Source organism: Gorilla gorilla, chromosome 1 (genome assembly GCF_029281585.2).
Source record: "Gorilla gorilla gorilla isolate KB3781 chromosome 1, NHGRI_mGorGor1-v2.1_pri, whole genome shotgun sequence".
Classification (NCBI taxonomy): domain Eukaryota; kingdom Metazoa; phylum Chordata; class Mammalia; order Primates; family Hominidae; genus Gorilla; species Gorilla gorilla.
Genome location: NC_073224.2, coordinates 9807261 through 9824364, shown reverse-complemented (window position 1 = coordinate 9824364; position 17104 = coordinate 9807261). Strand labels below are relative to the sequence as shown.

The 17104-nt window shown below is 42.5% G+C and overlaps 1 protein-coding gene across 2 annotated transcripts in view; it reads left to right on the top strand.

The window, feature by feature from the left end:
* Positions 1-17104, top strand: part of KIF26B (kinesin family member 26B) — a 554735-nt gene that overhangs the window by 480711 nt on the left and 56920 nt on the right. For both annotated transcript variants that reach the window (XM_004028696.5, XM_055373932.2), the window contains one exon: positions 7710-7869. In XM_004028696.5, coding sequence (XP_004028745.5) covers positions 7710-7869 — 160 coding nt within the window. The remainder of the gene's footprint in view (positions 1-7709; positions 7870-17104) is intronic.

Here is a 17104-nt window from a genome sequence, read left to right as displayed (position 1 = left end):
AACAAGAATAATTTGACTTCTTCCTTTCTAATTTGGATGCCCTTTATTTCTTTCTCTTGCCCTATTGTGCTGGCTAGGAATTCTAGTACTATACTGAATAATTACAGTTTATGGTTCACCACTGAGCATCCTTTTCTTATTCCAGATCTTAGTGAAAGGTTTTCTATTTTAACCTATTCAGTATGACATAAGCTGTGAGTGTGTAATATATGACACTTATCTTGTTGAGGTATGTTCCTTCTATAAATTTGTTGAGGATTTTTATCACGAAGGGATATTGAATTTTACTGACTACCTTTCCAGCATCTATTGCAGTAATTCATATTTTTTCCTTGATTCTGTTGATGTGTGATGTATTAAACTTATTTGACTTACATATGTTGAACTATCCTTGCATCACTGGGATGAATCCTACTTGATTATGGTGAATGGTCTTTTTAATATATTGCTGTCTTCTGTTTATTGGTATTTTGTTGAGGATTTTTGCCTCTTTTTATCAGAAATATTGTCCTGTAGTTTTCTTTTGTTATCTTTGGCTTTGGAAATAAGGTCAGGGTGGCCTTGTACAATGAGTTTGGAAGTATTTCCTCCCCTTCAATTGTTAAAAATAGTTTGAGTAGAATTGGTATTAGTTATTCTTTAAGTGTTCGGTAGATTTCAGCAGTAAATCCGTCAGTTCCCTGGCTTCTCTTTGATGGGAGACTTTTTATTACTGTTCCAATCTGTTACTTGTTATTGGCCTATTCAGGGTTTTATTTCTTTACAGTTGAGTTTTGGTAGGTTATATGTTTCCAGGAATTTTTCCATTTTTTCCTAGATTTTCCAATTTATTGGCCTATAGTTATTCATAATGGTCGCTAATGATCCTTTGTGTATCTGTAGTATCAGTTGTAATGTCATCTTTTTCATCTCTGATTTTATTTAGTTGGGTCTTCTGTTTTTTCTTAGTCTAACTGAAGGTTTTAAAATTTTGTTGCTTTTCAAAAAACAAACTTTTTATTTTGTTGGGGTTTTTTTGTATTGTTATTTTAGTCTCAATTTCATTTATTTCTGCTCCATCTTTACTCATTTTTTTCCTACTAATTTTAGGTTTGTTTTGTTTTTCCTTTTCTAGTTCATTGAGGTGCAACATTAGGTTGTTTATATTTGGAGTCTATATTTTTAATGTAGGTATTTATTGCTATAGACCTTTCCGTTAGTGCTACTTTTTCTGTATCCCGTGGGTTCTGGCATATTGTATTTCCATTTTCATTTGTTTCAAGAACTTTTTAAACTTCATTCTTAATTTCTTCATTGACCCATTGATCATCCAGGAGCATGTTATTCAATTTCCATATATTTGAATAGTTTCCAACGTTTCTTGTTATTAATTTATAGTTTTATTCTGTTGTGGTTAGAAAAGATACTTGATATGATTTTGACTTTTTAAAACTTGTTGAGACATGTTTTGTGGCCTATCATATGGTCTGTCCTGGAGAATGTTCCATGTACTGATGAGAAGAATGTGTATTTTGTAGCAGTTGGATAAAATGTTCTGTGAATATCTGTTAGGTCCATTTGGTCTAGAGTATAGTTTAATTCTGAGGTTTCTTTGTTGATTTTTCTGCCTGAATGATCCACCATTGCCAAAAGTGAGGTGTTGAAGTCCCTTACTGTTATTGTATTGTAGTCTACCTCTCCTGTTTAGATCTACTAATATTTGCTCTCTCTCTCTCTCTCTCTCTCTCTCTATATATATATATATATACACCCTGCTACTTGGTTACATATATTCATAATTGTTATATCCTCTTTCAGAATTGACTCCTTGCTGAATTATTATATAACAATTTCCTTTGTTTCTTTATATAGTTTTTCACTTAAAGTCTATTTTATCTGATTGAAGTATAGCTAGTCTTGATCATTTTTGGTTTCCATTTGCATGGAATGCTTTTGGTTTCCATTTGCATGGAATGCTTTTCCCATCCCTTCACTGTTAGTCTATGTGTGTCCCTATAGGTGAAGTTAGTTTATTGTAGGCAACATGTACTTGGGTCTTACTTATTAATCCATTCAGCCACTCCATGTCTTTTATTTGGAGAATTTAGTCCATATACATTCCATGTTATTATTGATAGGTAAGGCCTTCCTACTGCCATTTTATTACTTATTTTCTAGTTGTTATATAGTGTACCTCCTTACTTCCTTTCTTATTTTTGTGGTTAAGTGATTTTCTTTGATAGCATGTTTTAATTTGCTGCTTTTATTTTTTGTTTATCAATTATAGATTTTTGCTTTAGGTTACCATGAAGCTTACAAAAACATCCTGTAATTATAACAAGTTATTTAAAAGTGATACCAATTTAACTTTTCATTGTAGCAGAAGAAAAGAAACAAATCAAAAACAAAAAAACACATGTATTTTAATTCCCTTCTGTTCCTACATTTTAAATTTTTGATGTCACAAGATCAAAATTTGCCTACCTCAAAAATTTTATAGTTGTTATTTTTAATAGTTTTGTCTTTTAATCTTCTTAATAAAAATTTAAATGGTTTAGATGCCATGATTACAATATAACAATCACATTAGCATTATTTTTCCTATGCTTTTAAGAACTTCTTTAGCATTTACCGTAGGATAGGTCTGGTAGTGAAAAGTTTTCTCTGGGAAAGTCATCTCTCCTTCACTTCTGAGGAATAACTGCTTGGTGCAGTATCCTTGGGGAACATTTTTTTTTCCTTCAGCACTTTGAATAATATCATCTCACTCCCTCCTGACCTGTGAAATTTCTGCTGAGAAGTCTGCTGCCAGGTGTATTTGATGTCCTTTGTATGTTATTTGCTTTTTTCTTGCTCGCACACTGTTTTTAGGACCCTCTTTGCCTTTGACCTTTGTGAGTTTAATTATAATATGTCTTGGGGTCTTCTCACTTGGGTTGAATCTGATCGGTGACTTTTGACCTTTGTGTACCTGGATATTTATATTTTTCTGCAGGTTTGGAAAGTTCTGTGTTATTTCTTTGAATAAACTTGCAACTTCTTGTCTTTCTCAGTTCTCTCTTTAATTCCACTAACCCAAATATTTGCTCTTTTGATGTTGGTCCATAGGTCCCATAAGCTTTGTTCATTCCTTCTTATTCTTTTTTTTCCTCTTCTGACTGTGTATTTTCAAATAGTCTTGTCTTTGAGCTCACTGATCCTTTCTTCTTTTTGATCAATTCCTCTAATACGCTCTATTGCATTTTTCATTTCATTTATTGAATTTTTTACCTCCAGGATTTCTGTTTAATTTTATTTTTTAAATCTTTTCTGTGAACTTTCTCTGAGAGATTTCTGTGAGCTTTCTTGAAGTTCACTGAGCTTCCTTAAAACTGCTATTTTGAATTATTTGTCTGAGAGATCACATATTTTCATCACTTTAGGGCCAGTCTTGGTGCCTTACTTTGTCCCTTTGACATATTTCCCTGAATGTTCTTGATGCTTGAAGTATGATGATATCTACACATTGAGAGATTAAATATTTTAGTCTTCCTAGTCTGGCTTTGTTTGTGCCTGTACTTCTTCAGAGGGTCTTCCAGAGATTCTAAGCCAACTGACCATTGTGTTCCCTGTGATCACCACAGTAATCTCAGCATTAGAGGATACTCTATTCCCAGGCTTGCTGTGAGTCTCACAATGGCTTTCTGGCCCAAACGGACCTGGGGAAGACCCAGTGATGGTACTTGTGTTATGTGGGAACACTGGCCACCAGGGACCTGAGTCCTGAAGACTGTCCTAGTGTCCCAGACAAGTATACTTCCCAGCAGGTCTCTGCACAAGTAGGTTGTGTCTCCAACTATAGCAAGAGGGGCAGAAGTTGAGACTGGACCCCTTCAGAATCTGCTGTGGGAAGGAGGCTGATGGGCCTTTCTCATTGGCTGAGACAGGCATGTGTTACTCAGCAAGTCTCTGCACAAGTGGAGTAGTTTCTTGCCCGTAACAGGAGGAGCTAAAGCCAAGACTGGGCCTCCTCAGGGTCTGCTATAAGATGGAGGCTGGCCGGTTGCCTGTAGTCCCAGCTACTTGGGAGGTTGAGGCAGGAGAATGGCGTGAACCCGGGAGGCAGAGTTTTCAGTAAGCCGTGATTGCAACACTGCACTCCAGCGTGGGGGACAGAGCGAGACTCCGTCTCAGAAAAAAAAAAAAAAAAAAAGATGGAGGCTGGCATACCTGCCACATTGGCTCAAATGGGCATGCATCTTCTAGTAAGTCCCTGCATAGACAGGATAGTTCCCCAACTATCAGCAGGAGGAGCTGGAGCAGAATCTGGGCCCTCATAAGATCTGCTGTGAGACAGATACTGAAGGGGTCAGTCTCAGCTCAGAGGGGTGTGTGTCACCCAGCAAGTTCCTGTAGAGATAGAATAGTTATCTGACTACAGAGAGAAGGTCTGGAGCTGTGACTGGGCCTCTTGGGATCTGCTGTGGAATAGAAGCTGGAGAGCCCAGTCTTGTATCAGAAGGCATGTCTTTCCCAGGAGGACATTGCATCAGTAGGATAGTTCCACGACTGCAGCAGGAGGTGCTGTACATGCCTCTGCGGGTCTTAGCACAGATGGGACAGGTCTTTGACTGTCTTCAGTCTCTTTTGTCTAATATTGGTAGATCCACTCCAACTCTTATGGTTACTGTTTGCCTTATCCACACTTACACGTTTAAACAATTGTTTATTTCTATTTGAAGTGTATTTCTCAAGCATGTAGTAGAGCCTCACTTTTTTATCCAATCTGACGATTTTTGCCTTTTAATAAGGGTATTTTAGACTATTTCAATTTCATATGATTATTGATACAGTTTGGTTCAAAATATTACTTTTCTGTTTTCTATTTGTCCCATCTGATCTTTGTTCTCTCTTTTTTTTTTTTTTTGCTTTCTTTTGGATTTATGAAACATTTAAATGGTTCCAATTTCTATCTTCTGTGGGTTTATTAGCTATTACTTTTATTGTTTAATTATTGCTTTAGTGTTTGTAATATATATGTTTAAGTTACCACAATCTAATTTAAAGTGATATTATACCACTTATATATAAGGAATAAAAACCTTACAATAGTATACTTCCATTTCTCCCCTCTGACTTTTGTGTTATTGCTATCAAACATTTTAATTTTACATACGTCATCATTCACACGTTACATTATGATTTTTGTTTTAATAATAATCTTTTAAAGAGATTTAAAGTAATAAAAATTACATATTTACCCATGTGGTTATCATTTCCAAAGCTCTTCATTCCTTTGTCTATATTCCTTGTGTTTTTGCTTATGGTGAATTCTTTTAGGATTTTTAAGTCAAAAAATATCTTTATTTCCCTTTTGTTTTGGAATGATACTTTTGCTGGGTGTATATTTCTAACTTGACAGTTTTTAGTACTTTAAAAACATTGCTCCACTGTCTTCTCACCTGTATTTCCAATGAGAAATCTGCCGTCATCCTTATCTTTGTTCCTTTATATGTAATGTGCTTTTTTCCCTCTGGCTCTTTTCAAGATTTTTCTTTATATCACTGGTTTTGGGCAGTTTGGTTATGATATGCCTTGATATAGTTTCTTCCTTTGTGCTTGGGGCTCACTTAGCTTCTTGAATACATGGGTTTATGACTTTCATTAAATGTGGGGACGTTTTAGCCATTATTTTTCTCAAATATTTTATTTGTACCACACTCTGTGTCTTCTCCTTTAGGGACTCCAATTACACATAGCAGACACTTGAAGTTGTCCTACAGTTCTTTTTTTTCTGTGTTTTATTTGTTGTTTTTTTCCCCTATATATTTTATTCTGAATAGTTTTATTGCTAGATCTTCAAATTTGCTGATTTTTCATTCTGCAGTATCTAATCTGCCATTCATCTCATCTACTATATTTTTTTATCTGACACATTGTAGTTTTTATCTCTAGAGGTTCAGTTTTGTGTCTTTTTAAATATATATTCCATGTTTCTACTTAACTTTTTGAACATCTGAAATACAGTTGAAATAACTGTTTTAATAAATAGCTGCTTCTGTCAATTCTAACATCTATGCTAGTTCTAGGTTGGTTTCAGTTATCTCTTCATTATGGGTTTCATTTTCCCGAGTCTTTACTTTGTAAATATTCTTAAGCTTTGTTTCAGAATGCAGTTGCATTACTTGGAAACAGTTTGATCATTTTTTTGTTTTGCTTTTAATATGTGTTAGGTGGGATCAGGTCAGTGTTCAGTCTGTGGCTAAGTATGGGAAAGACTTCTGGGTATTCAACCCAATGCCCTGTGAATCGTGAAGTTTTCCAGGCTGGCTGTTAGGAAGTGGCACTATTCCTGGCTTTGTGTGAGTGCTGTGCACCATTATCTCCAATCTTTTTAGGTAGTTAATTTCTGAGCCTTGAATAGTTTTCTCACATGAATGTTGTGTTACCTCCCTTTTGCATTGCTGTAAAAGACACCTGAGGCTAGGTGATTTATAAAGAGGCTTATTCTGCTCACAGTTCTGCAAGCTATACAAGAAGCATGGCACCCAGCATCTGCTTCTGGTGAGGCCTCAGGAAGCTTACGATGATGGCAGAAGGTGAAAGGAGAGTAGGCGTGTCACATGGCAAGAGAGAGCAGGAGAGAGAAGGGGGAAGGTGCCAGCCTCTTTTAAACAACTAGCTTTTGCATGAAGTTAAAGAGCAAGAACTCACTCATGACCATGGGAAGGGCACTAAGCTGTTCATGAGGGATCCACCCCCAAGACCCAAACACCTCCCACCAGGCCCCATCTCCAACACTGAAGATCACACTTCAACACGACGCCTGTGATTCTCAGTGTTGGAACCTGCTGGGAGGTGTTTGGGTCGTGGGGGTGGACGACACATCTCCAACATTGAGGATCACATTTCAACATGAGATTTGGAGGACACACACATCCAAACTACATCAGATGTGCTGATCAGTACTCAGCTGAACCCTTGAGGGACCTTCTGCAAATCTCTAGAGTTCTCTCCTCTGCAGTACTCTGCCTTGTAAATTGTTGCCACCTTGGTCTCCCTGTACTTCAGCAGCAGAGGGATTCATGGGCAAGTTACTTAAGTTTTCTGAACAGTTATTTTCTCATCAATACAGAAAGGATAATAGTATTTAGCTTATGATTTTATCATGGGAACTGAATGAAACTGATGTTTGTACAGCACCTGGCACTTGGCAGATACTCAGCAAATATTTGGGTCTTCCCTGTCTCTGCACCTGGTCGTTATTTCTTCCTGATTTTTGTCTTGGGTTTGCAACCTGATTCCTGGCTGAGTTTTAGGTTGGGTTCTGTATAATGATCAACCAAAGCAGGTAATCACTCATGAGCCATTCAGGTTTTAACTTGATGAGTTTCAGAATTCTGCTATTCAAATGGCATTTAGGTAGAAACGTATCCTCCTTTAATTTGACATTTATTTTCTCCAAAATCTCATTCAGTTCAACCTGCAAGAATTATTTGAATTCACTTATTTGTAGTGTGAATGTCAGTAGGCTTTAGAAGGTCAGTGGTGCGTGGTGGAAAGAATTTAAGAGGACCAATGCTATTTGCAACCCCAGCGTGATTTTTCTGGGGTTTCCTAGTAGGTCATGAACGTCAACCTTTTACTTCCCCTTCTCATTTTGCCTCAGATTTCCCAAGGAGCTACATGAAGAACAGATGAGTGTTTGTCAGAACTTAACCATTTCTCTTTTATCTTCTCCCCTGTGGTAGTGTCTGGAGGTCGCAGCCGCCTGCATCTCATTGATCTCGGCAGCTGTGTGAAAGCTCTTAGCAAAAATCGAGAAGGAGGCTCAGGGCTGTGTCTCTCGCTGTCTGCTCTGGGCAATGTCATCCTGGCTCTCGTCAATGGCAGCAAACACATTCCATACAAGTAAGTGACTCTTCTACTCAAAGAATGCGGTGGGGTAAGCATGGTGTGGGACGCTTGGTTCAGTGCCATCTGTGGAGAGGTGTGCCACAGAGGGACAGACTGGACCCCATTATAAGTTCAGTGCCAGAGACCAGCCTTAGCTAACAGTTGTGTAATGCATGATCTCCCAAATTCAAAACTTTTGGAAATACTTAAATCTATTCCAGTTCTAACTTTAGGCTGCTCAAATTAGAGGAAATAGGAAATTATCTCAGTTGAGGTCTCCACTCGCAAATGAAGGTGGTGGGTCATTGTCACCACAATAAAGATGAGCCTGTTTCATAGTGATGAGAGTGAGGGGTGGAAGACTGGCTTATCCTTAGGGGTAGGGCCACCAGACTTAACCAAAAAAATATAGGATATCCAGGCAAATTCAAATCTCAGATAACCAACAAATAAGGTTGTATTATAAGTATGCACCCCAACATTGCATGGGACACTCCTGGTGACATGTATTGTATCTGGCAACCCAATCTCAGGAGTTTAGAAAGCTAGGGGAGTTAGCACCTGCCTTCCCATGCAAATGTTTAGTCACTTCCAGGATCCTTCCCATCTCTTTACTGCTGCTCCAAGACAATTAAATTACAGCCGCTCCTATGTCTGGCAGAGACAAAGCCACTCCACCACCATCACCCCAACTAAGCGTTCTCATTGGACCGTGTGGTGGCAGGCCATTGACTGGCTGTCCAGTCTTCTGCCAAGGCCTAGCTGAGCCTCTTACTAGCTGCATGAACCTTCATTCTTCCTAAAATGAGGGTTAAAGCTATACATGTTACATCACAGAAATATAAGGCTCAAAATGATAAAACAGGTATAAAAGTTTATTGTAGGCTGGGTACGGTGGCTCATGCCTGTAATCCCGGCACTTTGGGAGGCTGAGGCGGGTGGATCACAAGGTCAGGAGATTGAGACCATCCTGGCTAACACAGTGAAACCCCATCTCTACTAAAAATACAGAAAATTAGCCGGGCGTGGTGGTGGGTACCTGTAGTCCCAGCTACTCAGGAGGCTGAGGCAGGAGAATGGCATGAAACCAGGAGGTGGAGCTTGCAGTGAGCCGAGATCACACCACTGCACTCCAGCCTGGGCAACAGAGCGAGACTCCTTCTCAAAAAAAAAAAAAGAAAGAAAGAAAATTTACTGTAGAATTTAGGACACTATGGCCAATAACCAATGATGAAAGTCTGGTTACACCTATCTAGTCAAGCCTATCCTCACCTATTTAAAGGGAAAAAACACCAACCTTACAGAGTTGCCATGAGGTGAAGATTAACTAAATATATGTGGATTCATGGTTTTATCTGTAAAAACCCTACAAAACCTACATTGCTATTGTGTAGGAGGAAAAAGTCGGGCAGTGTATTCTATAATTACTAAGATTCACGATGAGCGCTGGAGTTTTTCTTCCCCTCAGCCCTATGTTGATGCCAGACCCCCCACCAAATACATTGTGAGTTTGTTTCCTACCAGGAGAACCATTACTGGACTGACTTTAGGAGCTTAAATGGTGATTATAATCCTGTCCATCTCATTTCTAGAAATTTGGAATCCTAGTTGGATAAACCCAGAAATGGTTTTCCCGGCTCTTGTAACAACCCTTTTCTATGGGAAAATATTTTGAGTTGAAGAATTATAGAGTTTCATTCGATGTCATTTCTGTAGTTGAGTAAATTCAGCTTGTGGGGAGAAAGGGCAGGGGAGGGAAACCGCTGGAGTTGGAGATGAAGGGAAGAGTTACTAGCACTCACTGGTTTCCATAAAATGAGAATCATGTCTGTTAATGTCATAACTTCATAGATCATGATATAGATAAAATTCCAAATTGCACCTTATTAGGAGGTCATTGATTACATATTTTACTTATAGCTTTTACACTGTTTCTGCAGGGCGACATGCTTTTATGATTTCTATAAATAGTTGTTGAATTGATGGCGGGAAGATAGATGCATGTAAACATGAAATTATTTTTAATTTAAAGTAACTTCCTTTTAGTTAGAGTTGGGTTTTTTATAAATGAGTAGGGCAACATTAAAAATTGTTTTTATGGCCCAGCATGGTGACTCACACCTATATTCCTGGCACTTTGGGAGGCTGAGGCGGAGGATTGCTTGAGACCAGCCTGGGCAGCATGGCAAAAACCTGTCTCTACAAAAAATACAAAAATTAGCCGGGCCTGGTGTTGCATGGTTGTAGTCCCAGCTACTTGGGAGGCTGAGGTGGAAGGGTGGCTTGAGTCCAGGAGGCAGAGGCTGCAGTGAGTTGAGATTGCGCTACTGCACCAGCCTGGGCAACAGAGTGAGACCCTGTCTCAAAAAAATATATATATAAATGAAAGTTTGTATTAATCGTTCAAGCTTCGTGTTAATTAAGCATATTTTTAACATGCTGGCCCTACCAACTGGCCACCTGCCCTCCTGGGAGACATCTCCACTCACCAGTCCCTGCAGACAGCTGCCTGCCTTCATTCCAGGAGTCCCCTTCCTTCTATTCTGGCACCAAGAGAGTGATCATTAAACTGTTTCTGTGTCTCAAGTAAGCAGACTAGCTTCCATGCAGTGTCAGCACAAGACCCAGTCCTGGAGCTGTCCCGTGGCCTGGTTGAGCTGTTGATGGCATGGGTACAGACTCACCAGCTGCCCTTGCCCTGCCCTGCCTAACACACCTCATCGAGACCTTGCCGGGTTGCCTGGTGCTGGAAACACGGTGGCCCTGGCCATCCAGCCAGCGCTGTCCTTCCCGAAACATCCATTGGCCAGTGCGTTTGTTCTGTCACCCCTCAGTGTCCTAATGCCCTTTATTGTACGTGATCTTAAAAAGACCCTTGCCGAAATGTTTTCTCCGAGTCTGGACCACGGCCTAGATTCAATATTTGGCATCTGCAAATGTACATTTACAAAGGGATTCATCAACTAGAAACTGTCCTCTTTTGAGGTACAGGAAGATAAGGCAAAGATTTACTCAAATCACCCAGCCAGTGGGTGGCAGGATCAAGCTGCCTCGCTCCTCACAGCTTCAGAGGCCTCGACAGTTCCCAGCCCTCGCTGCAGACCCACGCCTACTTCTCATCAAGCTCCCGAAATGTCGGAGCTGCCTTCACTGTGCACGGCAGGGGAGCCCAGCACAGCAGGAAAGCCCCGGTTTCTTTGATCAATTCCGTCAGCGCTCTGAAGCCACATTATGCAGCATTTTGTTAGCATGCTAAACACCTTCAGGGTGTCAAGCCTTGTCTTTGCAGTGGGTTCCTTAGAGAAGGGGAAGTTTCCTGCCCTTGAGGTTTCCTCTTACTCCTCCTGCTCACTTACGGAGGGTGGCGGGGGGAACAAAAGTAGAAAACCAAATTCCATATTCTCTTTCCTCCCCCCACCCCCCCAAAAAACACAGACACCCCACTACCTCTTCATTTGTCTCCCCAGACAACTCTGTACTTGGAACCCGCGTTACTTGTGCTTGCTCCTGGGAAATTCGCTGGAATGTGCACAGAGGGGCTGTAGCCTGTCTTCATTCCTCTTCATCATTTTACCAGGCTATTTGTCACGTGAGCAAGCTGGAGAGTGAGTTTGGATTCATTACCCATCCCAGGCATTCCCACAGGCACCCTCCATGTGCGCTGAATGGTTCTGACTTTGCAAATGATATTGCCCTTGAAGATGCAGGAGGCGTGGAGCAGGTTTCCGACCTCAGCCATTACACGGCACAGGCACATTACATGGCACAGGCTTGCCGGCCAGTCCAGGCGCCATAAATCAGTTCTAAACGGTGGCACCATTCAGAAAAGCATGCAGGGAAGGCAGGGAGACCACCAAGGGCTCCAACCCCTCGTCAGTTCTGCACTGACAGGCTGCACAAATTACTCTCTAATTTTTGAGAGCCTCCACCTCCAGGGAACCCTGCCCTCATTCGATCATTTTGACAGTGCATTTGCAAATTTTCTTTATTCAGTACATTCATTTGCTGTTCCTTACTGCTCTTGGGCACCAGGGTGCTAGGAATCTTCCCATTTAATGGATAAGAAAAAATAGGCAGAAGCGTTGAAATGACTTCTCAGGCCAAAACCCAGTGTTGCACATCCCACAGGAGTTGGCCCCCAGAAGAACCGCCACAAGGATCTGTCAGGGTGAACTGAGCTTTGAATAACGGGTGTTATGTCCCAGCTCATCTGAAGGACCACAGCTTTTCGGGACTCAGATTCTAACCACAACCCAATTATCTCAAAATAGAATTTCTGGTTCTCTTAGATGTTGCTTTGTAGAGGGCACAGGCCCTTAGGAAGCACACACCTGTCATGCAGGCGTCCTTCAAGCCCTGAAGCATTTACCTTCATTGATGACTGCTGCTCCATATGGAGAAAGAATTCCTTTAATGGGTCATACGACCTGTTTGCTTATTTGCCAACACGGTGTTTCTAAACACTGTTTCTAAACAACAGCTAGTTGCTAATGTCTTGGCTGCCCTTTAACAAGAGTTCATGGAAAGTCCTTCTGTGGCCCTCTCATGTCATGCCTGTCTGAGATGCTTCTCCCAGTCATCTTGAAAAATGGTGCTACATAACCATCCCGTCGTGGAAATGATGCCCGGCACCTCCCTCTCACGGGTTTGGTCTGTGGTTCAGACCCAGACCTAATCCTTGTTTGTTGAGATCAGTCACTGAGACACTTTGGGTCTCAGCAGCTGTGCTGAGCTCGCCTCCGCCTCTCTCTGGTAGAGCCTGAGGCAATCTGTGATCCAAGCTGCAGGCCACGAGCAACACCGCAGGCAGCATCCACTTCCAGAAGGCTGTGTTCCACAAAAGCGATGAGGACACCCATGCTCAGGGGCTATAATGGGAACTCTTTTCCTCCTAAGGCCCTAGTGAGGAGTCAGGAACCAAGGTCATCTTTAAGCTTGTAGCATCGGGACACACCAGTTCATTCAAAGCAGCAGGCAGCACTAGAAAGCTCAAGTTCATATCAGTGACTTGAAAGGAAATGACACTTCATAAGTAGAGGCAGCTTTTTCAAAATGCAAGCACCTTCTCATCCAAGAGAGGGTGGGGTGCTGGCACCTGTGGGTCACACTTGTGGCAGCAGGCCCAGCATTGGCAGGAACTTCAGGATGAGCCTCTCTGAAGGATGCGGACATTCCCCTCCTTGCCTGGAGAAGTGCTTCCTCCTAGAGCCCATGGAGATTTGGGGTTAGCCTCTCCTTTCTCAGAACCGGAAACCCAGTACTCAAGGTCTGGGAAGCTGGGGAAAGGGGCTCAAGATTGCTGTTAGCTAGAGCTGGGTTCCAAACCCCCAGGCCACAGATTGGTACAGGTCCCTGGCTTGTTAGGAACCGGCCTGCACAGCAGGAGGTGAGCAGTGGGGAGCATGACCACCTGAGGGCCGTTGGCTGTCTGATCAGTGGTGGCACTGGATTCTCATAGGAACCTCATGCTATTGTGAACTGTGTGTGCGAGGGATCTAGTCTGTGCGCTCCTTATGAGAATCTAATGCCTGATGATCTGAGGTGGAGCAGTTTCATCCCCAAACCATTCCCTACTCCCATTGGGTCCATGGAGAAATTGTCTTCCACGAAACCTGTCCCTGGTGCCAAAATGGTAAAAAGGTTTGGGACTGCGGAGCCACAGCATTGAATTCCCATCTCACACAGGAGAGGAAAGGCTCTTCCTCGGGACTTGGATGTATATTACTTAGACATACCATGAAATTAAGTAGATATTTGCCAGGAATAATGCAAAGGAGTATCAGTTCTCCAGATTTGTTTAAGATAGCATGAAACGGAGAGGTTCATGTAAGAATCTGTGTGTGTGTGTGTGTGTGTGTGTGTATGTGTGTGAGAGAGAGGGAGAGACATATGCATATTTAACCTCCTTTAAATGTACATTAATGCTGTATTTTTCTCCCCCTGATTTACAGGGAGAATATCAATTTAGAACTATTTGCACAAACTCCAGATACCAGTTTAGAGCGTTCCCTATTTAGAAATAAAATAACCAAAGTCTCAGGTTGCCAGGCAACTGCAGCAATGATAATTCTTAGTATTGCTACTTTAGAAATACTCGTTTTTATACATTTTAATGATGGTTAGGATGCAGAGAATGTGAGTTCAGAATGTCGCTGGGACATCGAAGTCCCTTTTCTATGAGATTTTTAGCATTCTCACTTGCTTTTATTTTTTCCCCCTTAGCTCTGTTTGCTTCCTTGGCTAGCGGTATCTTCATATTTAGCTATAGAAATCTCGAGAGATTGTTATTATTTTCTTAAGAGTTGAGGCAGAAGCTGCCACTACATTAATTCTGCCAGGCTCATTATAGAACCACGCCAGTCACTCAGGGAGAAATGACACCGTCTGGGGATCGGCCGGGTCACAAACACTGGGTTCAAGCTTTGGTTGTTCTGCCGCTGGTTTGACACAGGAACTCTGCACCTCGTCCATTCTCAAGAGGACCACATTCTGGCCCCTCTCAGAGCTTCACTGAATTGGGAACAGAATATCAGGCCCCAGCTCTGTCATCATCTCTTGGCAGCAAAGCCACGGCTCATGTTTTTGTCTGTCCACTGCAGCAGCCGCTGTGGCGTAATGGGACATGATGGTCTCGGGGCTGGGTAGAAATTGGAAGGCGTCTTCCTTTCCCTTTTGGCCTTTCAAGTGTATCTTCCTTTATGTCTAATGTCTGGGGTTACTATTAAACTCTTTCTGAATTCTGAACCAATGATCAGATAGATACAAGAGAATGATTGGGAATGAAAAGCCTGCTAATCCTAGCAGAGTAGGAAAGGGTAGACAGCCCCTTCCCCAACCCCACGGCCTCAGTGGAGGAGAGAATGGTGTGGCCTGCAGGGGAGGGACAGGCAGACAGTGCCAGCTGTCACCCAGGCTCACGTTCACCAGCCTCAGCAGTCAGACCTTCTTCCTTCCTCCCTTGGAGGAAGTGAATAGAAGGGCAGAACCGAGAGCGGGAACTCTGTCTTGATCTTGCTAAAGGGGTAGAAGTTCCTAATTCGTGGACTTGCTGGGCCACAGGGAGGAGGAGAAAATGATTTCTAGTACTTATTTCCTGGCATTTCAGCTACATGGAAGGTAGTTAGCATGGTGCATAAATGAGCCCCCGGTGAGAGTATTTCCCATCGTGAGCACCACAGCCGGGCATTGTTCTCACTGTGCCTCACAAGCTCTGCTAAATGCCTTATGGATATTTCACTCTGACAACCTGTGACATAGGTACTGTAATCATACTGGTATCACAGATGGGGAAACTGAGACACAGAAAGGTTGAGTATCTTGTCCAAGTTCACACAGCTAATAGGCAACAGGGCCTCACTGCCTCCCAGTTTATCACCCCCCACCGAGTACAGTTTCTGGAATATTGTGCTCGGTCAACATTTGTTGCAATAACAAGTGGGGTACAACAGAGGATCAAACATACCAGCAAAGGATCAGTTCTCCAGATTTGTTTAAGATAGCATGAAACGGAGAGGTTCATGTAAGAATCTGTGTGTGTGTGTGTGTGTGTGTGAGAGAGAGAGAGAGGGAGAGACATATGCATATTTAACCTCCTTTAAATGTACATTAATGCTGTATTTTCTCCCCCTGGTTTACAGGGAGAATATCAATTTAGAACTATTTGCACAATGTGCACATATGCACATTGCATATGTGTAGTTGATTATAAGTAAAAGCACAGGCTGGGCACAGTGGCTCACACCTATAATCTCAGCACTTTGGAAGGCCTAGGCAGGAGGATCACTTGAGCCCAGGAGTTTGAGACCAGTCTGAACAACATAAGGAGACCTTGTCTCCATAAAAAAAACCTAAAACATTAGCTGGGCATGGTGGCTCATACCTGTAGTCCAAGCTACTTGGGAGGCTGAGGTGGAAGGATCGCTTGAACCCAGGAGGTTGAGGCTGCAGTAAGCTATGATCATATCACTGCACTCCAGCCTGGACAACAGAGCAAGACCCTGCCTCTAAGTGAGTGAGTGAAGGCACAGACCCGAGGGGCAGGGCTGATGGTAGCCAATTCATACATTCAGGTCAGTCTCCTGGTCTCACCTGTTTCTGTGATTGCTAAGCCAGGCTGATGGCTAGATGCCCATGGCAATGAAGAATGTGAAATACGAAAGGTAAAAAAGGGAAATAAATCTTTCAGGACCCAAGCTACTTATCAGGGCTAAATAAAAAATACCAAGTAAGAATGTAATGATGAGGGGTGGGGAGGGGGGGCAAAAAATAAAATTAAAAAGAATGTAACAAGCAATGAGGCGCTCCTGCCTTTGAACCTGTGTGCAGGGCTCCAGGTAGATTAGAAGGCATCCTAACCTCAGTAAATGGCTGTCAGTGGGGCCTGACAGTCTGGGTCCCGTGTTCTGGGCACCACCAATGGAGGGTATCCTCTCAGAAAGCTTCACCCTATTTCATGAGCCTTTAATAAAATATATCTGTAATCTTTCTCGTGAAAGAGCCTGAAAGTTCATGGAGCCACTTCCCACGCCGCACTGATGAGAGAAACTGCAGGACTCCACCAGGCTTTCTCTGGCTCCAGGATCCCCACGAAGGCCTCCTGATTTATCTGGGGCAGCTCCTGCATAAGAAGGGTGGCCGTTTCCCACAGTGGAGAACCAGACACTGGGCACAGCCCACTTGATAAGACAGCTTCCATCTCCCGCCCCTCCTGGGTATGCAGAGGCATTCCTGAGTGAAGAGGTTCAGGTCAGAGCAGGAGAGGTTATCACCCAGGCTGTGCCTTGAAGCTTTGCTGAGTACAAGAAAGGTAAGGAAGAGATAAGCAAGAGGTGAGAATGATGGCAGGGCTGGCAAGTGAGATCACGAGCTTTTCCTCAAACATCGGCTAAGAATAGAAGCTTTGGGAAATTCCACAACTGGCAGGTTAAGATGATCAGCCTCTCAGCTGGAATTTGTGAAGTTTCTTCAGACTGAGCTCCCAGAGAAGCATGTGTGGTGGAATCGCTGTGCTTTCTAAAGAGACGGATTGCAACCTGCGCTGTTGAGCTAGTGCTGAGCTGAGGCCCGGCGAGATGGATTCTAGCGCCCCTGCCACGGCTAACCTCACACACTCAGACGCTCTCCCTGAGCTTTTCATTTCTCCATCAGCAAAATCTCAATCATTCTTACTCCTCGTCCACCTCAGAAACATATTGTAGGTTCCATGGAGACGATGTCTGTGGTAGACAAAGAGACATGCTTCAAAGGCAGA